At 40.3% G+C, this 27,740-nt stretch overlaps 1 protein-coding gene across 1 annotated transcript in view; it reads right to left on the bottom strand.

The window, feature by feature from the left end:
- LAMA2 (laminin subunit alpha 2) overlaps positions 1-27,740 on the bottom strand; it is a 460,887-nt gene that overhangs the window by 268,888 nt on the left and 164,259 nt on the right. The window contains exons 11-12 of the mRNA XM_083379924.1: positions 27,493-27,633; positions 19,933-20,106 (exon numbers count right to left, since the gene is read on the bottom strand). Of these exons, the coding sequence (XP_083236050.1) occupies positions 19,933-20,106; positions 27,493-27,633 (315 nt within the window). The remainder of the gene's footprint in view (positions 1-19,932; positions 20,107-27,492; positions 27,634-27,740) is intronic.

The raw sequence follows: 27,740 nt of genomic DNA, 5'->3' as shown, positions 1-27,740 counted from the left end.
TATGAACATTTGATGAAACAGTCTATTTGGAGGTCCTTGCATCCTCTCATGTATATGCAGAATCTATACAAGGGCTTTTTAAACGTATGTTTAGACTTCTAGATAAAACAGACATGATTTCAAGCCAAGTTTGGGTCCTACTGATTCCAGTAGTCTTTGTTGGCAAGAATAAAATTGTTAATTTGCAATTGCCTTTTTCCAGGGTAATTCCCCCCACTAACATCTCAGTCTACTCCTAGCTCTAAGACTAAATTAGAGTTCTATTCATGTGGTCACTAAAAGTTGCCACTGACTTGATGGCATATAATCAATTGCAATTCATTTTTTTTTATTTTGAAATCTTTATATAAAAAACTGAAAAGTATACATTTGGTACAATACAATTATGTCAGTGGCTAAATTATAAAAAATATATGTGTGAATGTGAGAATTTGTCAATTTACATAGCTATGATCTAGGTAAACATATTTCTTTTCATAATAATCAAGAGATAGCTAAACTGTTAATAGTACTATTTATTAATGAGTAAAGTTATTAATTATATGAATTTACTTATAATGTATAAATCACAGTTTTTTAGTTCTTAAACAGTTTTTTTTAAAAAAACTTAAGCTTTTATTGTATTTTCATTTACCCTAACATACACATATTTGTATGTACTATTTTCCCTTAATAATTTTTTTTGCAAGAAACTCTCTTAATATAATGAAATTCACTTTGTACCATTACTAATCTGCAGCCTAAACACAAGTAATTCTTTTGATTCTACACACTGGGAAAAATAAAATCAATGAGCAATCTTAGGATCATCACTGATCTGAAGAAATCTGAGCCTGAAAAAAAAAAGTTAGTGTGAAATCTATTTATGTTAGAGGAGAAAAAAAAGATTTGCGTATATTCTATAGCAAGCTGAATTAATAATACAGTGGTACCTTAGTACTCATTGTTAATTGGTTTTGGGAGGCATAATAAATATGAAAAAACAGTGCTTTTTTTCTAAAAAAAAAAAGGTGCCGGAACTCAGAGGTGCTGTCACTGGGAGCGATGCCAGTGTCTTGCTACGGCATCGCTGCCCATCCTTTGCACCCCCACCCCTGCGGCTCGGAGCCTCATGCCACGGGGATTCCCCTCCCTGCAGTTGCCATGCCGTGGCCCATGCTGAGCCCCCACCCGGAACTGCTCCGAACCCTGACCCAGAGCCGTGTTTCTCGTGGCAGTGGTCTCCGGTGCTGAACAGCTGATGGCCTCTGGCACTGACACTCGTTCACTTACTGCCCTGTTGCTTCCAAATGCAGTAAGTGAGTGGGTGAGCAAGTGGCGTTAGGAAGCGATGGGGCAGTAAGTGAGTGAGTGAGCAAGAGGCCTCTGAAGGAGACAGAGTGAGTGGGGGAGAGACTGAATGAGGTGCCTTTGAAAGAGATGGAGGAGTGAGTGAGAGCGACTGGAGGCTTTTGTGAGCAAAGTGTGAGTGAGTGGGGAGGCTTTTGAGAGTGAAGGGTGAGAGAAAAAGGGAAAAGTGAGGGGGAGAAGGGAAAAAGAAAGGGCACTGACTTCTGACTTCCTCTGTTGCAGGAGCAGAAGGAAGCATTAACATTGAACCTGAACTTTTTGCTTTTCTATAATATTATAAACTAGCCATTTTTATAACAATGAATGAATCTAACCAATGAAATCCAAAATACCCCCTCCCTTTTTTAGTCATCAAGTTTTTGACACCTTGTTAAGCACTGGTGGTGCTTGAATATTGTCATGTCCTAAAAGTGGTACAATTTCTGAAAAGGTTGAAAAGCCCTGATGTAAATGCAGCCTAAATTGTTTATTGCCATTCTATTTGCAAATAATATCTTACTTACCTAGTTCAGATGGTGTAGTTGGGAAGCAGGGAGGGGTGCAAAGTTCCTGCCTTCGCTGCAGACAACTTGCCTGTGCAATGTTTGCCAGCCAGGTCTTTTGGCGCACTAAGCAGCAATTCCTATTGGCTTTCGAAAGCCAATAGGCCAGGCGTAGGCAACCTTGGCTCTTTTATGACTCATGGACTTCAACTCCCAGAAGATGTTACATGACATAACATCAACTGGAAGATGTTAAACTGTCCTTCTGTTTCTTTCCTTCCCAAAAATTGTTAATGAGTACTCTCTAAGCTCTGCTAATCAGTTTGTCCTGGATTGTTTTGCCACAAAACGGAACGGTTTGCAAGTTGCAGTTGAGACAGCCCATCTCATTTCAGATATATCACATGTAATTGAAGATTGTAATTAGTTGCGTGTGCACATTCAGCAAGTGTGATGTATTTGGCATTTCTAGGCCTCTTTCCAACCACATCCAGAAAAATTTGTAACAAACATTGGAATTCTCAAGGCCATGTTTGGTATTTCCCAACAATCTGTTACTGGAAGGAAAAAGCAATCCCTGCTGCGTTACTGATCCCAGAGAAGCATTTGCATGTATGCAGGTATCCTTAGGGTGCCATAGTTATGGATGAGAAATATTGGTTGCAAAGTTGGCATTTCTGGATGTAATACAGATATTTTGGACTTATTTTTGTTTCTTTGCATGTTTGATATTTTTAAAAAGGTATATGCTACTGACTATGCTTATCTACATATGTAACATCTTTGCTAGGATACATGACCACTGCTTGTCCAGAATGTGAAAAGTGAAAGATTGTGACTAAACAAAATTTTAATGTACAGATAATACCACCAGAAATTATTTTAGCCTTTTTAATAAATGTTGTTATTGATGTTAAGCTCATCATGGAAAACATCATATATTGTTATGTATATTTATTTATTGGGCGTCACAACTTGGGCGTCCTTCTGGACTCACAGCTCAATTTTGAAGACCATATAGGAGCTGTGACCAGGGGGGCGTTTGCCCAGGTTCGCCTGGTGCGCCAGTTGCGACCCTACCTGGACCGAAATGCCCTACGCACAGTCACTCATGCGCTCGTGACCTCCCGTTTAGACTACTGCAATGCTCTCTACATGGGACTGCCCTTGAGGACCACTCAGAGGCTTCAGCTGGTGCAGAATGCGGCCGCACGAGTTGTGATGGGGGTTTCCCGATACTCCCATGTAACACCTCTACTCTGCGAGCTGCATTGGCTGCCGGTTGCCCTCCGGGTGAGATTCAAGGTGCTGGTGATGACCTATAAAGCCCTTAATGGCTTGGGTCCGGGATATTTGAGGGAACACCTGCTGCCAGCATCAAGCTCCCTTCGTCCAGTGCGCTCACACAGGGAGGGTCTTCTCAGGGTGCCGCCGGTAAAAGATTGCCGGTGGATAACACCCAGGGGGAGGGCCTTCTCTGTGGGTGTGCCTGCCCTCTGGAACCAGCTGTCTGTGGAGCTTAGGACTGCCCCTGACCTTCGTTCATTCCGCCGGGACCTGAAGACCTGGCTCTTCGAGCTCTCCGGCCCAGGCTGAAAATTTTTTAACTAGGGTTTTTATTTTTAGGGATAATTTAATCTTTTTTAATTGTTTTTTTTTTAACTTTTGTATTTTGTATTGGTTTGGTTTTTAAATACCCTGTAAACCACCCTGAGTCCTTCGGGAAAGGGTGGTATATAAATCTAATAAAAATAAATAAATAAATAAATTTATTTATTTAATTGATTTTATATACCACCCTATTCCTGAAGGACTCAGGGCGGATTACAGGGCGAGTTAAAACAATATAAATAAGTATACTTTAAAATAGAATTAAATAAGACTAGCCCACAATTAAATTAATTAAAATTAAAATTAAAATTAAAATTAAAATTAAAATTAAAATAAAATTAAAATTAAAATTAAAATTTAAATTAAAATTAAAATTAAAATTAAAATTAAAATTAAAATTAAAATTAAAATTAAAATTAAAATTAAAATTAAAATTAAAATTAAAATTAAAATTAAAATTAAAATTAATTAAAATTAAAATTAAAATTAAAATTAAAATCCACTCAGTCCAGGCCAGCAAGATCAAACATATACTAGGTTAATTATTTAAAGACTGAAGTGCAGCATAACTAGATTTTAAATAATCTATTTTTCAAAACACACAACAGTCCAAACAGTAAAAGTAAAGTCCAAATTAAGAATATTTCATTCTTAAGAATTGTTTAATCTAAAGTGCCAGGTTGCCTCCACTTTGAGATCAGACTTTTCCTTCTGAGCTCTGCCATCTCTAATGACAGCTATTATGGAATCAGAGTTGGAAGGGGCTCATGGCATTCGACCCTTATTCAGGCACAAGAAACCAAATTAAATGACTTCAGAAAAATGGCTGTCTGGATAGTGAAGGGAAAGGCTGACGTTGTATTCAAAAGCACGGCATTTATGAGAATAGAAAGTTGTAGTGTTGCAGAATGTGTGCTGCAAGTGAGCAAACGGAAAACCGAGTTTACTTATCTCTTTCTAAGGACAGTTTTAGCAGCCAAACTTGATGAAACATAGACAGGTTGGGTTGTCTGTGTGGCAACCAACTCCCACATAATTAAAAGTAGAGTTCCTTTCTGCTTCAGGAGCAGGAGGAAATGGAAGCTTCAGCCAATGCTACCTTAATGGTGATGGGCTTTGTGTTGCTTCAGAATCAGGCTGGCCCTCAGTCCAGACCAATGAACCAGTCTTCCATTGAATATTTGGAGGGGCATCCAGATAATGAAGAATACTTGTTGCAATCTCCTACTAGCTAGTGGAGGGTGAGAGTGATTGACTCATAATGAACTTCTGATATTCTCAGTATTCCAAGACCAGCAGAAATGAAGACAAGTGTATTAGAGCAGGGGTCCCAACCCTCAAGCTGTGGCCCACTACCGGTCCTTGGCTTGTTTGGAACTGGGCCACAGGAAGTGGAGAGTGAGCGCGCATGTGCTTGCAGCTCCAGTTGCGCAAGCAGCGGGCGAATACAGCTCCATTTATGCGAATGGAGTGTGTGTGTGCCTGCTGCTCGTGCAAATGGAGCTGGTCATGTGTAATAATTCCCTCTCCCTCCCTCTCCCCACCAGTCCACAAAGCCGGAAAGGTTGTGGATTGCCGTTTTAGAGGGATTGGGAGGGTGGAAGCATGTGAAAGTCCCTGGGATGAACTAAACTTCCAATAATTCCAGTTCATTTAATTCTAACAAACTAATTGAATCAATTCAGTAATGGATAATCTTCCCATCCCCACCAATAACTTGATTCTTAAAGCAGACCAAATTGGCAGGGGAGTGTAGGAAAAAACACGGTCTAACGCACCAGCTAGTATCGGAATCAAAGTCAATATAGCTTACAGTACATATGTCCACAGCTATGCATTAAGGGTGGGAAGATGTTTTGAGCAAGATGGGGGGGGAAAAGACAAATGATATATAAGGGAAGCTTATACGTCACTTTGCTTCATTGCTCCACTTCACACTGTGGTACACTCAGCCTTCTTGTTTTGCTTGGGTCTCATGAAACGGCCAATGTGCCTCAACTAAAGGCCTCTATTTAAAGGAAATGGCTACTGAGCATGAACCAAATCCATTTTGGCAGACTGAGCTAAAGGGCTACTCTGCTCTATGGCTCTGAAGCAGGAGGCCATCCATGGTTTTAGGAGGAGGACAAGGAACGCTTCACTTTTAATACTTTGCATCTGAGGACACTTAACAGTAAGTGAAAATGGGATATATCTACTATTTGTTGTGTTTTTGTGTTGCTGTTATTCTAAGTGGAATCCTTTTCTTTTTTTTTCCTATTCATTTCCCTCTAATCATGTCTCAGTTTTGCCTTTATTTTTTTATGTAATTTCTATCCTGTGGTGTATGCTGGGCTGGCATACACATGTAGCAGCCGCATCAGGAAGCGCGGAGCTGGACAGCTCCGTGCAGGAACTACGTTCCGCAGGAAAGCCAGATTTAAAGGGATTGGCTGCCTGGCCGGCGGGAAACCAGGGTTCAAACCTATTGGTCAGGCATTCACCTGGGCAAGTATAAAGCATGCCCAGGTAACCGTTGCCTGCAGTTCAGACCACGCTACCACCAATAAAGATTATACACACACCTACGCCTGCGTCTCATCGATCCGCAAACCTGACTTAACAGTGGCGATGAAGGTGGGATCCTGTGTCAATTAGCGGTAAGACACCCGCAGTCAGCTGCATCGCCAGGTAACTCGCCTGAAGTCGAAGCAGGACCGGTCGGATTGGACGCAATGGCTCAGGTCGGTCAGGCTCCCGTTTTTAACATTGCTCAGCCAGAAGAGTGGGAAGCATTCGTGGGGCAGCTGGAATTCTTCATGAAGGTTAACCGCATTACTGAGGACAGCATGAAAGTTGCTGCACTGCTCAGTACTTGCGGAAAGGACATTTACAACCTGGCAGCAGGGTTGTGCTCACTGACAGCCATCGGTGCTGTGACTTAAGGAGACCTCATTGCCAAACTGAACCAACACTTCAACCCGCACATGTCGGAAGTAGCATGGAGGTATCAGTTCATAAAAAGAGACCAGCAGCCGGGCGAATTGGCATCCGCATTAGTAGCCATAGTCCAGCAGGTGGCTCATCTATGCAACTTCGAAAATCTAGAGAATAGGCTGCGTGATCGAATCGTTTTCGGACTCAGGGACTGGTAGTTGCGGCAGAAATTGTTCGCCAAACTGAGCCTGACCCTCAAGATAGTCCAGAAAGAAGTACTGGCCTGGGAGCTAGCAGAGAAACCAGAGATGGTGAAGCCAGCCACAGCAGCCCGAGCACCACCGTTCATCAGGTGAACAGATCCGGGGCAAGCAGCAAGGATGGACTTGCGGCAGAGGTAGATGCGCTACACGTGAAGGCAAACCAACCGTCGGGGCAGCGGGATAGCCTGAGGGGTCAACAGCTGGCAGCCACTGCCACCTGCCAGGAGAAGAAATGCTCCAGATGCAAGTGCGGGGGGTCTAAACAACGATGTGCAGGGTGTGGAGGAAATCATAACTGAGCCACCTGCAAATTCAGGTCAGCCAAATGCAGAGCATGTGGCAAGATGGGACACATCGCATCCATCTGCCGGAGCCGAAACTGCCACAATCTTCATGAGGTGGATGCCGAAATTCACCTGCCGACAGGTACTGGGGCTCCGAATCGTATCGCGCCCATCAGCTACATCGAGAGCAGATGGGCAGTTTGTAACATGAGGGCTTGCCAATTCCTCACCCCCAAAATCAAACTAGATGTGCATCTTCAAGGGGTTCCCTATAAAATGGAGCTGGACTCCGGCTCATCAGTCTCTGTCATTTCTTTCGAGACTTATAAGTTAATTTGCAGGCGGAGCGGCCAGCGGGTTCCCTTGAGGTCATCTAGCATCACCCAAACCAATTTTCAGAACACCCCAATACAAGTCCAGGGGGAGGCTACCTTTTCTGTGTGGTACAGGGAGTTCCAGGGGCCCTTGGATGTCCTAGTGGTCAAGGGACAAAGGACCAGCCTGTTAGGGTTAAACTGGTTTCAAGCGCTGGGAATCCGCATTATTGGAATCCACCAGACCCAGATTCTCAGCATCGAGTCCGTGTGCAAGGCATTTGCAGACATGTTCGATGAAACGCTGGGGAAATACACGGGACCACCAATCGCATTCAAATTAAACCCCAACATCCAGCCCATCTGAATCAAACCCTGGAGAGTACCGTTCACATTAAAGCACAAAACTGAGCGGGAACTTGACAAGCTAGTCATGCAGGGAGTTTTGCAGCTGGTCGAGGGAGCTGAGTGGGAAACCCCCATTGTGACCCCACTCAAAGCAAATGGCGAGGTGAGGATCTGCACTGATTATAAATGCACAATCAATAAAGTGTTAAACCCGCATGCATACCCAGTGCCCACGGTCAGCAGCATCCTCACATCACTCCAGGGAGGCGCTATCTTCACCAAACTGGACCTCGCCCAGGCTTATCTGCAACTCCTGGTCAACCCAGAGACCACCGATGCACAGACTATAGTAACCCACAAGGGAGCGTTCCGGGTAGATCAGTTGCAGTTCAGAGTTAGTGTAGCTCCAGGCATCTTTCAGGAGGTGATGGAGTGAACGCTTAAGGGTATACCAGGGGTATGCCCATACTTCGATGATGTTCTCATTGCAGGGGACTCTGAGGAGATTCTGGCAGAACAACTGCAGGCTGTTTTAGGGAGATTTTGTGCTGCTGGCCTCAAGCTCAAAAGGGAAAAGTGCAGCATTGGGGTGCCAGAAACGGAATTTTTGGGGTTTAGAATTGATGCTCAGGGGGTTCAGCCTGCAATATCTAAGGTGCAAGCAATCAAGGAGGCTCCCAAGCCTAAAAATAAGGTGGAGCTGCAAGCTTTTCTGGGGTTACTCAATTTCTATCATGCCTTTTTACCCCACAAAGCATACATTGCTGAACCTTTGCACAGACTACTAGACAAGCACACCACATGGAACTGGACCAAGGTACATGACACCAGTTTCCAGGCCCTAAAAGATCCGCTAACAAGCAATGCCACAATCACTCATTTCATAGAAAACAAACCAATTTGCATTGCATGTGATGCATCCCCTTATGGGGTGGGGGCTGTGTTAACCCACTTAGAGGGGGATGGCAAACAAGTCCCTATTGTATATTACTCCAGGACATTGTCTGGGGCCGAGCGTAACTATGCCCAAATAGACAAGGAAGCCCTGGCAATAGTTGCTGGAGTAAAGAAATTCCATGACTATTTGTATGGTAGGAATTTCACCATTTTCACAGACCATAAACCATTACTAGGCCTGTTTACAACAGACAAACAGACCCTGCAAATTCTGTCACCCAGAATGCTCCGATGGTCCATTTTTCTGTCAGCTTACTCGTGCAAATTAGTGCACAAGCCGGGCAAGGAAATGGGCCATGCTGACATTCTAAGCAGACTTCCTTTAAACCATATACAACCAGATCCTGCACCAGCAGCCCAAATATTAGCCATCCAAGATCTGCCAGAATGTCCCCTCAGTGCCAGGGACATTTCAGCCAAAACACCAACAGACAAGATCTTGAGTAGGGTCCAGACATGGGTAAACATGGGGTGGCAAGACAAATCCCCAGGGCCGGAATTCACAGCATTCTTCACCAGGAGGCACGAGTTGTCCACACACAAGGGTTGCCTGTTGTGGGGATGCTGGGTTATCATACCAGAGGAACTGAGAGACAGGGTCATTCACTCACTACACGAGGGTCACCCAGGGGTGGTACGAATGAAGGCGTTGGCAAGGAGCTACCTGTGATGGCTGGGCCTTAACAAGGACATTGAGGGACAGGTAACTGGTTGCTACACCTGCGAAAGATCTCGGCCAGAACCGCCTCACACCCCAGTCCACAAGTGGGAGGAAACCCACACACCCTGGTCCCGAGTCCACATTGACTATGCAGGTCTTGTTAATGGCCAATCATTCTTGGTAGTGGTGGACAGCCACCCCAAATGGTTGGAGGTGGTACCTGTGAGTAGCATGACCACAACAGCAACTGTCCAGGTGCTCAGGGGACTCTTTGCCACACATGGCTTCCCCGATGTATTGGTCTCTGATAACGGTTCACAATTTACTTCCTCGGAATTCCAGGCGTTCCTGAAGACCAATGGGATTAGACACGTCACATACACTCCCTTTCACCCTTCGACCAATGGCTTGGCTGAATGCATGGTGTGCACCACAAATGACGCACTGAAGCACATCATCCAAGGGGACTGGAAACAACGGTTGGCCAAGTTCTTACTACACCAACACAACACACCCTGCACCTCTACCGGAAAAAGCCCAGCGGAACTTCGGTGGGGCAGGCGTCTTATAACCACTCTTGACAGATTACACCCAGAGTGGCAGCGGACACTGAATACCCAAAGACCCCCCCAGAGAATTCTCTAAGGGAGACTCCATATGGGCAAGGAACTATGGCTCTGGTCATGTATGGGTGCAGAGGGAAGTAACTGAGAGAACAGGCCCATTGTCATACATTGTAAGGGTGGAGGGGGGCCTCCAATGGAGGAGACATGTTGACCAGCTCAGGCAACCACCAATAAAGATTATACACACACCTACGCCTGCGTCTCATCGATCTGCGAACCCAACTTAACATATCCTTTCTGTTGAACTTGGATGCATCAATTATAAAACTCAGAACTACAATTCTAAGCATTCCATTATTGTCTGCAACATTTCACAGCATGAATAAAATGTCATGGAAGAAAGTTACCTAAAAAAAGAATATATTCTCAGAAAATACTCTTATATATACCTGAGATACTATAGACAGGATAACAAATGTAGAATTCTGTGGAAATGTTTTGGACAAAAGCAATAGCCTAATCTTATTTTAAGAAATAATAGGGTTTTTTTTACATAATTTCTCTCTGCTTACACTTGTTTACTTCTTGGCAATAATACTGGGAAATCATTACAAATAGTATTATTTGAAGCCAACATTTCAAAAGAAAAGAAGAGAAGGGAAAGGAAGGGAAGGGAAGACAATTGAGAAATCCTATAGTAGTAAGAACTCTACTAAGGGATTTGGGGACATAACAATGAAAACGCAATAGGGTTTGCATTCAATGGCAAACCATTTATTGAAGTCCTGTGCCAACTAACAGCTGATTTAGATGAAAAGGGTTTGAATTAGCATGTACTGAATTAAAAGACTGGCTCTATTATTACAAGTTGCTTAATTGAATCAAAGATGGGCAACCGTTGTAAACCAACCAGAGAAAAGATTAGAGGTAATTAGTTTTAGTTTCATAAAGGTGTTTGGGGCTAAAGCTCCTGTCAATCATCTCCATTCCTACCAGCAAAGCAGAAGATGAATGAGAACCAGAAAGGAATAGGAAAAGTCCTTCAACTCCATCAGTTCTGGTACTGACAGGTTATTTGGCCATCTCAATTTTTTATTTTATCTCTGAAAAAATACAAGGAAGTGAAAACCTCCCAGACTCCTTCTCTTCAGCTTAGAAAACTTCAGAAATGAGTGGTATCAGGTTCCCCAATTGATCATGCGTGGTTGGAGCATGTATCCAGCCGATTAAAATGGAAGCCAATAGCTAATTCGGTCATTTATTATGAACAGTGCCGCTAATTAGTACAAGGCTACTGAATTGATAGGTCAGCTGAGATCTTGCTCCAATTCACATTAGATGTTTTTAGCATTTTCAGGTTGGCATGGCTGAAGAGGAATTCCGTGTTTCTTCTGGAACTGTGATCTTCTAAGAATGATATCAAACTGACATCTCTTATCTAAATACAAAGTGTTTTACAGTCTTCCACTGCCACTGTTGTTTAATAATTTATTTAATTTAATTTAATTTAATTTAATTTAATTTAATTTAATTTAATTTAATTTAATTTAATTTAATTTAATTTAATTTAATTTAATTTAATTTAATTTAATTTAATTTAATTTAATTTGTATACTGCCCTTCTCCCGAAGGACTCAGGGTGGTGAACAGGGCAATAAATACCAAAAATACAAAATACAAAAATTAAAAACAGATTAAACCATAGTGCCCAAATACAATAAATAAATTACTTAAAAACAATAATTAAAACCCCAAACCCATCAGACCAGGCCGGCTTGTTCAAACAAATAGGTTTTTAGATCACGTCAGAAGGAGCGAAGGTCGGGAGCCATCCGGAGCTCAACCGGTAAATGGTTTCAAAAGTCAGGCGCACCCACAGACAACGCCCTCCCCCTGGGGGCCATCAGTAGGCATTCTCTGACCAGTGGCACCCTGAGGAGGCCCTCTCTGTGGGAGCGCACTGGGTGGAGGGAAGTTGACGCCGGCCGCAGGTGCTCCCTAAGGTACTCCGGACCCATGCCAGGTAGGGCTTTATAGGTCATTACCAGCACCTTGAATCTCACCTTGAATTATTAGGGTAAAAGTATTGGGAAAGTTTAAAAAGGCAAGTTCCTAACTCTAGCATAGTGGACCTTCTGAAAGATCTTTGGGAATTGGCTGGGAAGCTGTCAATATCCTTATTAATTTTATTATATTATTCTGTATTGTCTCAAAGTTTTTATTAATAATTAATAATACTCGTACATTTTCTAGAGTTTATCTAGATAAGAGTCAATGGAATAAATAAATAGATAACTTGTGCCTTCCAAAATAGTTGATAAGCTATTTCAACAGTATACAACATAAAACAGAATAAAAATATTGTATGGATTCTTGTGATGCTGTTTTCAGAAAATGAAGTCTTATTCATGGAAAGGAATTTGCTGAATATCACAAGCAGAACAATCCAGAAAAGTAATACCATAGCAACTGGAAATCAGAATTTATATTCAAATTATTTTGAAAATAATTAAATAGCAAGAATGAACACTAGCCAATTAACGGAATAATTCAGTATTTGACATGATTGCGTGAAACCTAAGAAAAAGCACTATTATTTCTTGGAGAGCTTCATTCTTTCAAATGTCTCTGGCTAAAGATGTCTCGATAAGTCAACATAGCTTCATTAATCCCTAGAACATAATCTAGGCTGCATTTTATAATATGAATTTCATTAACTTTCATTAGTGCCAAATGCTTGGCTGTTCAAGGAAAGGGTGGGAAAAGGCCCTTCACAAACGAGCTTCAAGTTAATGACAAACCTCTTTAGAAAGGAAGCATCTGGATCCCAAGAAGTTGTCTAACATGTATCCTAATTTACAGTCTAAATGTTGGAGATGTGGTAGTTTAGAAGCTACCTATTTTCACATGTGGTGGACTTGTAGAAATATAAAAGCTTTTTGGATCAAAATTTGGTGGAACATTCAAAAGATTTTTAAGAGAAAGATAAAGTTTTCTCCGCAATTGTTTTTATTGGGTATTGTCATAGATTGTGATGTTAAAGAAACTAACTTGATGTTGAACATGATAACAGCAGCACGGTTACTGGTGGGACAATATTGGAAGAAGGATAGTTTGCCTACTATAGAAGAATGGGTGTTTAAAGTTTCGAATCTTGCAGAAATGTCTAAGATTTCTGCTTATTTGAAAGATCATTCACAGGAAAGATATATTTCAGTTTGGAGGAGATGGATAAATTATATTCAGAACAAATATGGGACTAAAAAGTTCCATTTAGCTTATGAGTAGATTTTAGTGGGATATTGTTATTGGTACTTTGTAGTTATGTTAAAGAGGGACGCGGTGGCTCAGTGGGTTAGGACGCTGAGCTTGTCGATCAGAAGGTCGGCAGTTTGGCGGGTCGAATCCCGAGTGCCGCGTAACAGAGTGAGCGCCTGTTACTCGTCCCAGCTTCTGCCCACCTAGCAGTTCGAAAGCACATAGAAATGCAAGTAGAAAAATAGGGACCACTACGGTGGGAAGGTAACAGCGTTCCGTGCGCCTTTGGCGTCTAGTCATGCCGGCCACATGACCACGGAGACGTCCTCGGACAAACGCTGGCTCTTCGGCTATGAAACGGAGATGAGCACCGGCCCCTAGAGTCGGAAACGACTAGCACGCATGTGCGGGGGAACCTTTACCTTTACTTTTAGTTATGTTAAAGGGGAGTTAAAGCACATTATGAATTTGGTTAATTGTATATTATGCATAATTTTTATTTAGAATATGATTATTGTAACTATAATCCTGTATTTAGCTCTGGGAAGTGGGGGGGGGAAGTGGGGGGGTTTGGGGATATATTGTAAAATTTTGTTTTTGTAAAACTCTTTAATAAAAAAATAAAAAAGAAAGGAAGCATACATGAAGGTTTTTTCAAAATACAGTGATTTGCTGGAAGTTTTATCAACTTCCTTAAAAAAATAATTTCCTCTGAGCCTCAAGAGACAATAACGGAGTAGGAGAGCAGGAAAAAAAAAATCATCCTTGTGAAGCATAGAATTCTGGGACTAAATCCCCCTTTCTATCCCTACATAGACTGAAATGTGGTGAATTATTAAATGTGCTTTTTTTGGGCAACTGACTGTTATCTGTAAAGCATCACCCATTTTCTTGAAGAAAACTGAAAACTGACAAGAGTTGAGCCAATTAAGGCTAACTGTGTTCTCAATGAATTGTGACCCATCAATAGTAATAGCTTATTATGATGATAAGGGCATCCATCTCTTAAACTAAAGGCCAAATACACACTTCAGCAGTTTTCCTGATTCACAGACCATTACCTCACAACTCTGGATTGACAGGAGCAATAGTAGCATAAGCAAAAATAAACATAGACGATTGTTTTACCCTGCTGATTATATTTTTAACCCTGTTAAATTTTTCCAGTGTTAGAAATACCCAACATTTAATAATAGTAGAATATTCTAATTCTGATCTGAGAAGTTTGGTTTGCTTCCTTTTAATCCAATAAGTGCTCTCTCTGAGATAATCTTCTTTAGGGAATGAAAGAAAATGGGGTTAGAACAGGGGTAGGCAACCTTGGCTCTTTTATGACTTGTGGACTTCAACTCCCAGAATTCCTGAGCCAGCCATGCCCTGGGTTAGCAGATGCTTTCCTCATGGTTTAGAATGCATGAATTCTCAAGATTTATGGACATTTCAGCAAAGGCAAGAACTTTTCAGGACTCCATTTGCACTTGCAAGAAAGCTTTCTTTATGGCAGCTAAGATCCAAGCTACTGCTCATTAGGAAATGAACTGGAGTTGTTTGCTTCTTTTTATATAGTTACCAATAGAGATAATTTAATAAGAGATATTTTCAAACTGAAGGTGAAGACCCATTGACATCCTCAAAGATGGGCCTAAGATGGAACCTTGTGGTACACCACTGCTTACTTCTCTCCACGTGGATGTAGTGCCATTGAGGATTACTCAATGAGTAGGGTTTGCCAGCCAGCTACAGATCCATCTGGTGGAGATGTTGTCTATTCCACCTTTTTCTAGCTTACCAAGGAGTAAGTTGTGGTCTACTTTATCAAATGCCTTACTGAAATCTAAGTGCACTACGTGCACAGCATTTCGCTGATCTACTAGTTTAGTCACTTTATAATTTTTTTAATTATCTTTTCTAGGATCTTCCCAGGTATTGATGTTAAACTGACTGGTCTGTAGTTTCCTGGGTCCGTTTTTCCCCATTTCTTGAAGATGGGAACCACATCAGCCCTTTTCCAATCCTCAGGTACTTCCCTGGTGCTCCAGGATTTATGAAAGATGTGGTGCAATGGTTCTGAGATAACATCTGCCAGCTCCTTCAGAACTCTGGGATGTAATATGTCGGGTCCTGGTGATTTATATTAGTCAAGGTCGGATAGGTGTTTTCTTACCATTTTCTTGCTTATTTTATTTTGTTTCTAGATTGTCTTTTGCAATAGGGTTTTTGCATGTTTGGCTATAGTTTCTTATATACATACATACATACACACATGTATACACACATGTGTATGTATATGTGTGTATAGACACATACACACACATATACATATATAGTTACATACATCCTTCACTAGCTTACAGAATGGTCTGAAGAAGTTAAGAAAGTGGAAAAAGTCAATGGTTTGATAGGGTCTCATCCATGCAAATCTTCACAAATCAAGACTTTTCTCCTATCTAGCTGATCTTTTACACATAAAATATATGCACTTAATTATAAGCATCTTATTACCCCTTACAACACTGTTGTCTCAGTGCTATTACAATAGAGAGAACCAAGGACTTCTAGGTTATTTGTTTCTGCTTCTGTTAGAAGATTTTATTTTATTGTTGAATCTTACCACTTGGAAGAACATAGTGTGATTGCCCCAAGAGGTGTTCTTATTTTGCTGCTTGCCGGTAGATAAATAAAATAAATTCCAAGTCCTCAGAAAGTGTTAGAAAAGAAACTTTTTTCCACTGGTGCACTTCTGTTTCAGGATTCTTGCCCTTTCATTTTTCTTCCAACCATGCTCTCTGATTCCGTCTTATGGATGGCAAACCAAAGCAGATTAAGTGAGGAAAAGCTTTAGGTTTATTCTTTATTAGGGACATTGTGCAAATCCAGTTATAAGTGGTCTTGAGAATAATTTGGAAAGCTGAAGATGAATGTTCTAAATCAGAGGTCTTCAAACTCGGCCCTTTTATGACTCATGGACTTCAACTCCCAGAATTTCTCAGCCAGGCATGCTGGCTGAGGAATTCTGGGAGTTGAAGTCCATGAGTCATAAAAGGGCCGAGTTTGAAGACCCCTGTTCTAAATAAACAAATTTGAACACAACAAAATAGCTCTCTACGAATAGTATATACATTGAAATAGCAGGGAAGAATTTCTGGGAGAGTAAATCAGCAGGTGACTTAGTACATCAAGTCATAATCAGTGGTGGGATTCAGCCAGTTCGCACCACTTCGGCAGAACCAGTAGGTAATTTTTTGTTGCCCAGGCCCAGAATGGTCTTCCAGAAACAGTATCCACACGGAGAACTGGTTGTTCACATATTTGAATCCCACCACTGGTCATAATATAGTATACTTTGAGGGCACAGTGATGGAGAAAACTGGGATCCGGTTTAGCAATTAAACCAGACAGACACTGAGGGGAAAAAATGGATAGATACTGTACAATGAATTTATAGTTCCAGGCAATAAATTCCAGAAAACCACATTCAGAAAAAATTATTGTCTTATATTATATTGTATTGTACTATAACCAAATACAATCTAGAAAAACTGATATAATCCAGTTTTAGCTATTTAGAACAATGCTTTATTGAATTTACCAATAATGACCTGCAATATTCTATTTCCACAGCAAGGTGCTAAATTAACTCCACTGTGTCATCATAGCTGTAATTTACATGATATAACATTACAGTTAATATGTACGATAGTAATTTGCACATGTTTTCAGCAGTACTGTAGTATGAAAAAATGATAGGATTCAGTTATTAAGGCAAATTGTTTCATTCGTACAGAGGTTCTCTGACAGCAACTAAAGTCCTTCCAAATTACAAATGAAATATATGTTTACCATGCTCAGTTGAATAACAGGCATTGGTTCTGTTATTTTATTTTCTTACTTTCTTCTTGAGTAGAGTAGGAAGGAGAAATGATGTGAAAAATGTCGACGAGAAACACAAGAAATATTCAATCCCACTTGGAGCAAAGGACCAAAACTCTGCACAAGGCTCATGTTGAATATAGTTGAATTTCTTTGAAATCTATTGCCCTGGATAAAATGTCTATATTCTTTGAAAAAGATGCAATTGAATCCTTACGTACCTTTTGTCCCTTTAGTTTTTAACCAATATTTTAACCAGGAAGAAAAGATTAAAGGAGAAAACCCTTGAGATAACTACTTTGGGAAACCTTCCTGGAGATTTAAATGAATTCCAAAATGAACAAGAGAACAGAGGGAAAATCTTAACTGAGGTTTTACTTTTATGAGTAAACAGCTACGGACAATACTAATAAAACAGCCTCAATTCCACATGACCTGTCCTAATCTAATTCTACACTTCAAGAAGGATACTGATATACCCAAAGGAAATCATAGTAAAATATTCATTTCATGACTATAATCTAGCACATCATCACAAAATAGGCAAAGTATTGGTGGTGAGGGATACGTTATGGAAACGCATCAAGAATAGTTTTGATTTAATCCCAAATTTTGTTTTTTAATGACTAATAGGGGGCTTTTCCACACTACTGCTTTAAACTGTTTGACTCTCATGCATAAACCAGCTAGACAGGAGGTTTGATTAAGAAATCCTTTTTCTTAATCCTATTTCATTAGTGAACTTGTTAAAAAAAATGGCCAACAAGAGCAGCAAGTGAAAGTGATGGAGGGAAGAAGTTCTTGCTACTGTGCAGAAGGTGTTTACTTATAATGAAGGCAGCAAGCAAATCCAACAGCCTAGCTTGGATGGGAATAGTGGAAAACACTACTTTTGACACATAGCAGAAGAGAAGTGATGAAAGATGACTTCTTAGTGGGCTGGGGGCAAACAGGATAATGTCTAGTTTGTTCTAGTGGTTAAGGCACCAGGCTAGAAAGCAAGACAGTGTAAGTTCAAGTCTCGCCTTAGCCATGAAAGCCAGCTGGGTGACCTTGAGCCAATCTCTCTCAGTCCAACTCATTTCCCAGGGCTGTTGTTGTGGGCAAAATAGAAGGATGAAGGCAAGTTAGATATGTTTGCCCCCTTGAGTTATTTATAAAAATAATACTGGGATATAAATAACAAAATAAATAAAAATGTTAGGCAATTCTGTCCTTAAGGAATAGTACAGCCTCATTATGTAGATGGCACGGAGAGGCTGGTCATGCAGATAAGCCCAAAGTCTGATTTATTTATCACTATCCAATCACAGGGATAACGCAACATTCAAATGAGAGACAATTGTGTTAATTTTAGAAAAGGTAATTCAGTCACATCCAAATCAGGAAGCAGGATCCTTTTTTCATCTACATGCTTTAGAATTGGTGTGTTAATGGTCCATGTAGCTATGCTTATGTTTCAAGATCCCTAAGAGTAGAGACCCAAAGCTACGTCTGCCATTCTCATTCTGTAATTTCCATATTGTGTTTGTGTGTGTGTGTGTATGTATATATATATATATATGTATATATGTATGTATGTATGTATGTATGTATATATGTATGTATGTATGTATGTATATGTATATGTACATATACATATACATATACATATACATATGTACATATACATATATATACCTCAGAAATGCTTGTCAACTATTTAGATTACCTTGCTAGGGCCCAAACATGGGACAAATCTTTATTTCCTATTTCGGCCTAACCGAAGGCCATCGACAGGCAGTAGTCACAACAGTGACAGCTCATATTTGTGTAAATTTTAGATTGCTAACAAAATTTTAATTTAATTTAATTTAATTCTTTGTTAGCAATCTAAAATTTACACACACACACACAGACGCATATGTATATGTATATGTATATGTATATATATATATCCAAATATGAGATATTCCAGACGTTTTCTATCCTTCTTGACAATTATATAATATTAACATGGTTTTTATTTAATCTTTGTTTTTTTTAGGAAGGGACAAGTTATTCTGAATTATTACTCTCTTACTTAAGAACAGTAACAAAGCAACAATCACTGGCCTAATCATCAATAAAGTAGGAGTACTAGGACCTGTGTTTATATGCTCCAAGTATATTTTAGTCTGCTTTATTTTTTAATAATGCAAAGAATAAGAACTAAGAAATATTTAAGAATCAGTAAGAACTAGTATAAGGGTGTGAATAAGACAGAGAGAGGGAGAAAATATGATATTCTTTTGATACTCATCTATTGAGAGTTGATAGCATAAGTGGAAGCAGGTAATGGGTAGATGAGAATGGGTAAACCCTTCTTCTCTCTGCAAGCTTTTCTTCTCTTTTTGACAGCCTTTTCTATCTTTCATTAGGAGTACACAGAGTTCTTGAACTTAGCCTGGGACCACATGAAATAGCCTGATCTTAGGAAGGACCTTCCCATCCCACCTGAAACATTTATAGAATTATTTCAAATCCACAAGCAACGGGTCAGCTCTTGAGTAGCTGTGTGGATTTAAACAACATAGCAAAGGCCATGCATCTTTTAACCACACATCTTTTTTTTATTCTAGGACAGAACACCTTGCACTGATGTTTACCATCAATCATGGCAGATTTTCTAGCATTCCCCCTGAATATCTTAACTGGTAGCAGCATCCATGCAAACTAAGTTGAGAAAGAACAAATGAAATGTGAAGGTGCAGGAAGGGAGATAACACCACTTGAAAGAAACACACATCCATATAAAATAGACCCCTAGCCATCTCATCATAGAAATAGTATTGCAAATTATATGAGTTTTTCTAACATCTGCAACTAGAAACTGCCAGGAGGCTCTTAATGCAGAAATACTTTGCTTAGTCTACTTACTCCTTGCCTCATTTTTCGCATGGATTCTCTAAATGCCCGTTAGTTCCTTTTAGCTAACAGTTTCACTGGCCAAATATTTATGTCACAAATGAGAACATTAAAAAATCATTTTTTGATACATCAAATTAGCATTCAGGTGAAGATCAATACTTACTTTGTTGCCCAAATAAGGACTCGGTGCACTCCAGTAATAAATAGGCTGCAGAACACTTCTTGCAACTATGTTACTGATGCTCAGTTGCTGAGGTCCATCGAAACTGTCCTGCTGAGGAGTAAGTTTAGCAAGGCCCCATTCATCAGTCAAATGCCAGCCATTCATGTCCATAATCTATGATAACAAAGAAAAATACTTGTTAGATCCACAATCTTCCTTGTTTTTTAAAAAAATCCTTGCTTCTTGCCTTTTGTTTGCTTTCATATTAATATTCACAATAATATCCTCCTTTAATTTTCTGTCAGGGTAATGATTTAAAGGCTAAACAGCTTATGTAATGATGTAATGTAACTTAAGGTGGATGATGCAATAACAGGAATGACTCAGCAGGGCCTGTGTCTGAGCCTTTAAGAGCCTGAGTATAAAAGGGAAGGCTTTTACTGCTGTGTGTCTGTCTCATTCGCTTCCTGCTGTAATTGCTGCGTATTGGAGTTTGCTGAATTACCATGTGCATGTATTTTGTTTCTAGTGTATGTTGTAGATAGTGTAATATAAACCACCATTTAATACAAACCATTGTTTACTGTATTTACTCCTGGGTTAACTCAGCGCAATAAGATTGTGCATGTTCTGACAGGTTATGGGCCCAGAGTGAGGAGAAACCCAGAGAAAGCTTGACCCAGAGCCAGAGGAGTTAAGGCTTGTGGTTTGTGGTGGTTTGTTGTGGTTTGCGGTGGTTTAAAGAAGCAGGCAACATGGCTTCCATCAGTGTAATGGGAGGAAGTTTAGTAGTATCTCATCTGAATATGACAAACTACCTCTCTTGGAGTCTGAAAATGGAGATGTACCTGTGAAGGGAGGAGTTGTGGATGATAGTTGCTGATCCACCTGCAGCCTTGGATAATGGGGACTGGAGAAAGCATAATAAAGCATTGGCCAATATATTCATGAGTTTGGAGGATAGACAGCTGATACACGTGAGGGGTCTTTGGTCTGCTAAGGAGTTCTGGGAAGCTTTGTGCAGTGTATACATGAGAGGGACTGCGTGCAGCAAAGTAATGCTGACAAGAAAGCTATATAAAGTATAGCTGAAGCCAGGAGAGAGCATGTCTATGCATTTGCAGTCCATGAGGAAGACATTCCTAGAATTAGAGGAAACAGGGATGACTTTTACTGAGTCAAATAAGATGTATGTTGTGCTTAGTTCATTGGACAATTCATGGGACATCTTAGTGATCAGTTTAGAGGCCATGTAAGAGATGGACTTAACCATGAGTTATTTGACTGGCCGGTTTCTGGAGGAGGAACAGAAACATCTGGAAAAGCAGCAGAGAGGGGGTGACCACAATTCCAGCCCAAGTCTAGAGCTATTACATTCCAGGGTGCCAGCAGAGTAGCTGAGAAAGTATACACAGTGAAGTGCTACTTCAAATATGGTTCTACAGAGCATCTCAAGAGCTGCTGCCCTGAGAGGAGAAACAGAGGAGCATAGAGACAAGATCATAGAGCTACACAACCAACATTTTCCCTTACAGCAACATTAATGGATACAAAAACATATGGTTGTTGGACAGTGGGGCCAGTCAGCATATTGCAAATGACCCACAAATATTTTCCAATTTAAGACCAGCCAAGCAATCATTTGTTAGCTTAGCAAATGGACAACAGTTTGCTGTAAAAGGGAAAGGTAAAGTTTATGTACCTGATATAGGAGAAATGGATAATGTATTATATGTGCCAGAGTTAGACCATAATTTTATTCAGTATTTCAAGCTTGGATAAAATGGGGTATGAAATACTGTTTGCAAAGGGTCAGTATACCATTAGGAAATGTGGGAGGATTTATGCACAAGGTGTTAAACAGGATAATTTGTATGTACTAAGAAAGCAGCAGGAATATTGTGCATGAACACTCACAGACACTCCCAAGCATGATAACTGTGTACATGTATTACATAGAAGGTTAGGACATGCGAGTTGTAAAGTGTTGCAAAGGATGCCAGACCTAGATGAAGGATTACAAATTAAGCAATGCAACATATATTTAGATTGTGCTATTTGCAGGGAGTCAAAGTCTAGTGTGCATCCTGTAAATAAGAAAAGCACTAGGCAAACTAACAGGGTTTTGCAGTTAGTGCACGCTGATTTAATTGGTCCTATGGCACCCTCTCTTGGAGGAGCTAGATATGTACTAATCTTAGTAGCTGATTACACCGGATATGGGTTCTGTTATTTATTAAAGAACAAAACTGAAGTTCTACAATAGTTTAAGCAATGGGTGAACTTTGTAGAGAGAAGGTATGGCCACAAGGTATGCCAGCTGCAAAGATACAAGGGAACAGAATTCATGTCTGATAATTTCCAAAGGTGGTTGAGAAATGTAGGCATAAAGCATATACAAACCCATACACACTAGCAGAAAATGGAGTAGCTGAAAGGAGAAATGGTATATTGCAGAACATGAAGGACTCACTGCTGGCAGAGGCAGGAATTAGTAACACATACTGGGGAGAAGCTATAAAAACAGCCAACTATTTAGTGAACAGGGTATGGAATGTTGCTATTAATGAAACTCCATATTACATGTTGTATGGAAGGAAACCTTCATTAGCTCACCTAAGGACATTTGGCAGTTATGCCTACATGCATATTCCCAAAAGCACCAGAAGGAAAAGACAAAAAAAAGCCAGGAAACGTAGGCTTGTGGGATATGAGCCAGGTTCCAAGGGCTATAGATTTTCAGATAGAATGAAGGTTGTAATATCAAGGTCTGCCAGTTTCGCAGAGCAAAATAATTGGGACAGGCTCCATGCTAACACTGAAGTGTTCATGCCAACAAGTAGTGTTAGTTCTCAAGAAGGAGAGGCTATACAAAACCCAATGAAGGAAGAACAGGATAGCAGATCAGAAATAATAGGAATAGAAGATAGACCTGAGGTAAAGAGAGAAGTAACAGAAACAGATGATCCCAAGGAGGTCTGAATGTAGTAATAAAGGTGTAGCTCCTGATCAATTCACAGCAAGTGGGGTTAGAGCATATAGTGTAAGGTATGAACCCCGTGATTACCAAGTGATGTTATCATTACCTCAAGTAGAAAAGGAGAAATGGAAGGACACAATAATGAACTGCAGTATCAGGCAGGAATGTACACAGAGAAAAATTGTTCATTTGTTCAAGCCAATATGTTGACTAAGCATATAGATGCAAGCAGGCATAAATGTAAAAGCATTTGGTTTAACAGCTGTTTAGCTTTAAGTGGGAGAAGTGTCAGGATAATGATTTAAAGGCTAAACAGCTTATGTAATGATGTAATGTAACTTAAGGTGGATGATGCAATAATAGGAATGACTCAGCAGGGCCTGTGTCTGTGCCTTTAAGAGCCTGAGTATAAAAGGGAAGGCTTTTACTGCTGAGTGTCTCTCTCATTTGCTTCCTGCTGTAATTGCTGCATTTTGGAGTTTGCTGAATTACCATGTGCATGTATTTTGTTTCTAGCGTATATTGTAAAGTAAAGGTAAAGGTTACCCCGCACATGCATGCTAGTAGTTTCTGACTCTAGGGGCCAGTGCTCATCTCCGTTTCAAAGCTGAAGAGCCAGCGTTTGTCCAAGGACGTCTCCATGGTCATGTGGCCAGCATGACTAGATGCCAAAGGTGCACGGAACGCTGTTACCTTCCCACAGTAGTGGTCCCTATTTTTCTACTTGAATTTTTATGTGCTTTCGAACTGCTAGGTTGGCAGAAGCTGGGACGAGTAACTGGTGCTCACTCTGCTATGGGGCACTCAGGATTCGACCCGCCAAACTGCCAATCTTCTGATCGACAAGCTCAGTGTCCTAACCCACTGAGCCACCGCGTCCCTTAGTGTATATTGTAGATAGTGTAATATAAACCATTTAATACAAACCACTGTTTACTGTATTTATTCCTGGGTTACCTCAGCACAATAAGACTGCATGCTCTGACATTTTCCACAATTCAAGGCAGTGTACAAAATCCTCCTATCTCTTGCAACAACCCTTGATAGGCTGGACTGAGAGAAAATGGCCCCAAATGGACCAATCAACTTTCATGCTTAGAGGGGACTAGAACTCATTAGAATAAATAGTCTCCTGATAGTCTAGCACTTTAACCTCTACACAAAACTGGCCCTTAATAATTTCTCATTTAATATTGAGTATAGGGTTTACTATACTTCTCCTTCAGAATATAATTAACTAATTTCCCATACTTAGGCAAATCAAGAGGAAAGTAAGTTTAAGTTTGTAGTATTAATTGAATACATTTTCTGGAATACGTATCAATGAAATAAGGAGAAAAGCTTCTTGAGAAGATATGATAAGGTCATACTATATACATTTTAAAAATCAATGGTTGATTTGAATGTGGGAACACAAAGAAATGTTTAGTAGAACGTTTCATTCACATGATGGCTCACTAAAGTTTTCTGTTCTTATTTGAGGAAGCTAAGAAATTAAAAAGGCAAATAGGAAAAGAGTCATTTTGACTCATTATGATTTTATAGATGCCAGACTCGTAATGAGATTGAAGTTGCACTGAATGCATTGAAAAGAATGTTCATATTAGATGCATTACTTTAAGGCAAAATTAGCCAAATTCTATATATATAAGAATATGACTATGATTATGCACAGAATATGAAAAAGGAAACATTATCCTATTAATATTTGGTACAGAATAAGGATTTTCCTGACAATTATTTTAGCAAGAACCTGTAACGGGTCTCTGTCAAAACCAGACAGGGTTAGAGATAGGAATGGAAACTTGGCTTTCTGTGTGAGCAAGGAAAGAAAGAATAATGAAATCACCCGTTAACTGGAAATGAGAGAAGATAATGATGGGACAGACTTAATTGGGACAGATCTGAGTTTTGGTGAAGGGAATTCCTGGGGCATTCCTCACTAAACCACAGTTACATGTGTGGGTGAACGAGTGGGGCCACACACATGGTTGTTTAGTGACTTTGGCTTTCCCATTGACTTTGCATGACAGAAGGTCGCAAATGGTGATCACATGACCCCAGAACATTGCAACCATCATAAAGATGAGTCAGTTGCCAAGCGTCTGAATTTTGATCATATGAACATGGGGATGCTGCAATGGTTGTAACTTTGAACAGTCACTGCATGAACTGTTCTAAGTCAAGGACAACCTGTGATGCAGTCTTGTTTTGGTTAAAAGTTGTTACATTAGAAGAACACCAATGCTTTATCCATGAATAAAATAAAATAAGAACATTAACCAAGTCACGTTCAGAAGTTAAGTCTCAGCCTTAGCAATAATTCTGGGATTCACCTTTCTTGAATAACCAGCTTTACATGCTCATCACTGTTTTCAGTTGTTACTGAATTGTCAGCTATGCAAAAAGTGTCTCAGCATGTAACATGGAATAATTTCATTACAATACAAAATGTCATATATTCTGATAGGTGTATCCGGTTTAAAGTCTCCTTTGTGATTACCTACCATCCTATAACCACCATGCCTTAGCATTACTAAAGACTGTATGCAGAAAGGTTCGCTACTTCCTTTCCTATTCTCATGTATCCAGATAAACTGTAGCCAATTTGATATTTTCCTGACTACAGTATATGTTGAAAGGATGATATCTGCCAATCAAGGGTAGCATTTATTTGTATTATTTTCTTCAGATAAGGATTCAGCACTTACCAGGCAGTGCCCTTTCCAGGAAATATAATTTGGATGAAAAACAAAAATCTACTTACTCCTGGCTTGGGTTTCTCTGCCCAGTCCAACTCTAGGGCAGGGGTGTCAAACTCAATTTCATTGAGGGCCGCATCAGCATTGCGGTTGCCCTCAGGGGGCTGGGTGGGTGTGGCCTGGGTGGGTGTGGCCTACTGGGTGGGTGTGGCTAGAGTGCCTATGGCCTACTGGGTGGGCGTGGCCAGTTCTACATCGTTCTCATCAAGAGTGCCTATGGGGGCCTGGGCAGGAGTGGGACAGATCTGAGGGTCTCTGGCAGAAGGAGGGTCTCTGGGCCAGAGCCAAGGCAGTGGGGGCCGTTCCCTCACTGTTTCCAGGATGGCTTCGCGGGCCACATGAAACCACTTCGCGGGCCAGATCCGGCCCCCGGGCCTTGTGTTTGACATGTCTGCTCTAGGGCATGGTGCTCATCTCCATTTCTCAGCCAAGAGAGTCATCGTTACTGAAGACATTTTCTCTGGTCAGCATGGCTATATGCCAAAGGTGCATGGAACACTGCTACTTTCCGACCAAAGTGGTACCTATTAATCTACAAGCATTTGCATGCTTTCAAACTCCTAAGTAGGGAGGAGCAGGGGCAAGTAACGGGAGCTTACCCTGTTACGTGGAGTTCAAGTCTCAAACCTGGTCTGTCAGCTATCTAGCTGACAACTCACTGTCTTTAACCACTGAGCCATTGCGCCTAACTAAGAGAATTACATAAATTATTATTAATTTGCTTGATGATGTGAATGCTAATCAGCTATGATACAGAGCTGGCTCTGGAGCAGCTGCTGCTAGTTGTGACAGATTTCCTTCATCTGTGGTCATCTCCCACTACAATCCTGATATTTTTAGAAGGTCCACATCTTTTGGGGCTGTTACATTCCACAAAACTTTCCTTCTATCATGCATCTTAATCATTTTTTAAATAATAATTCATCTCGTTATTATTCCAGTGAAATATGCAAAGGTTATTGATAATTATCAGAGTTAAATATTGAGCGGATCATTATCATCAGTGAGACAACGGGCAAGGTGTTAGGGTCTGAACACAAATACACCAGCAGGTAAACATAAACTGTTCATCTTCATCTTCACTAGTATGCATATTCATTCATACTACCATAAATGTAAAAAAACATTACTCATCCATGGATACATAAACTTAAAGCAATCTCAAAAACATCCATGTCTCTCTGTAAGTAAGTGTAAACAGGGGGGCTATTGGTGATCTCAGATGTGCTGATAGTATTTTTCTCCCACTCCTGATGATGGGGGATAAACTGGGCAGCAAGGAAAAGCAGATAAGGGCTTCCCAATGTTTACATTACAGTTTGTGTCTGAGGCACAACTGTAGGTGACTAGGCTGTGGGTTATCCATCTATGAACTGTAAGATTAACGACAGATGTTTTTTTGGATCCCACAGCATCCTGTGCATCACTAGATTAGATCTGGAGGATTAAGGAATTTTCCAGAATAGAATGGAAGTTCAATTGTAGAAGCAGAATACATATTAATCTATGTATATTTTATCTATGTTTGAAAAATCACATTATTTCCATCTCTTTCACATTTTTATAGTCAAAAACTAAATTTCCCTGAGGAAATTTGTTTTGTTTGCATTTTTCACTTTGGTATGGATAATGGAACACCTCTCCAGTGTGAAAATTTAGAAAATTTGGCTTTCATCTCTAGGAAGAATCATGTTGTGTATTCTGAGGAGGGAAAATAGGCAAGTTAAAAAATTTCCACAGAGTGAGTTTCATGTTGAGATTTTATTTAAAATAAAAGATACTCTTGCTTGATGTATGCATTTCGATGCTTTTCCTTACCGTCCTGTAAGTCCATTGAGACTCTGTACAGTCATTTGTTATTCCTGAGCAGAAACATTCCTCACAGCCCTGGGGGTTTTCTTGCTGCAAGTTAAAGAAGCTGGCTTTACAGCGATCACAGTTCTTCCCTTCAACATAGACCTAGGAATTCACAAGAGAATATTAGATTTTTTGTCATGCAGGAGAAGTAAATCTAGTTGCCTCTTGTTTATTTGGTTTGTTTAATGCAATGTGCATATATGTAACAA

This window comes from Vipera ursinii (genome assembly GCF_947247035.1).
Source record: "Vipera ursinii genome assembly, chromosome: 1".
In the NCBI taxonomy this organism is placed as follows: domain Eukaryota; kingdom Metazoa; phylum Chordata; class Lepidosauria; order Squamata; family Viperidae; genus Vipera; species Vipera ursinii.
Note: the sequence above shows the minus strand (reverse complement) of the source record. Positions and strands in the feature narration are given on the sequence as shown.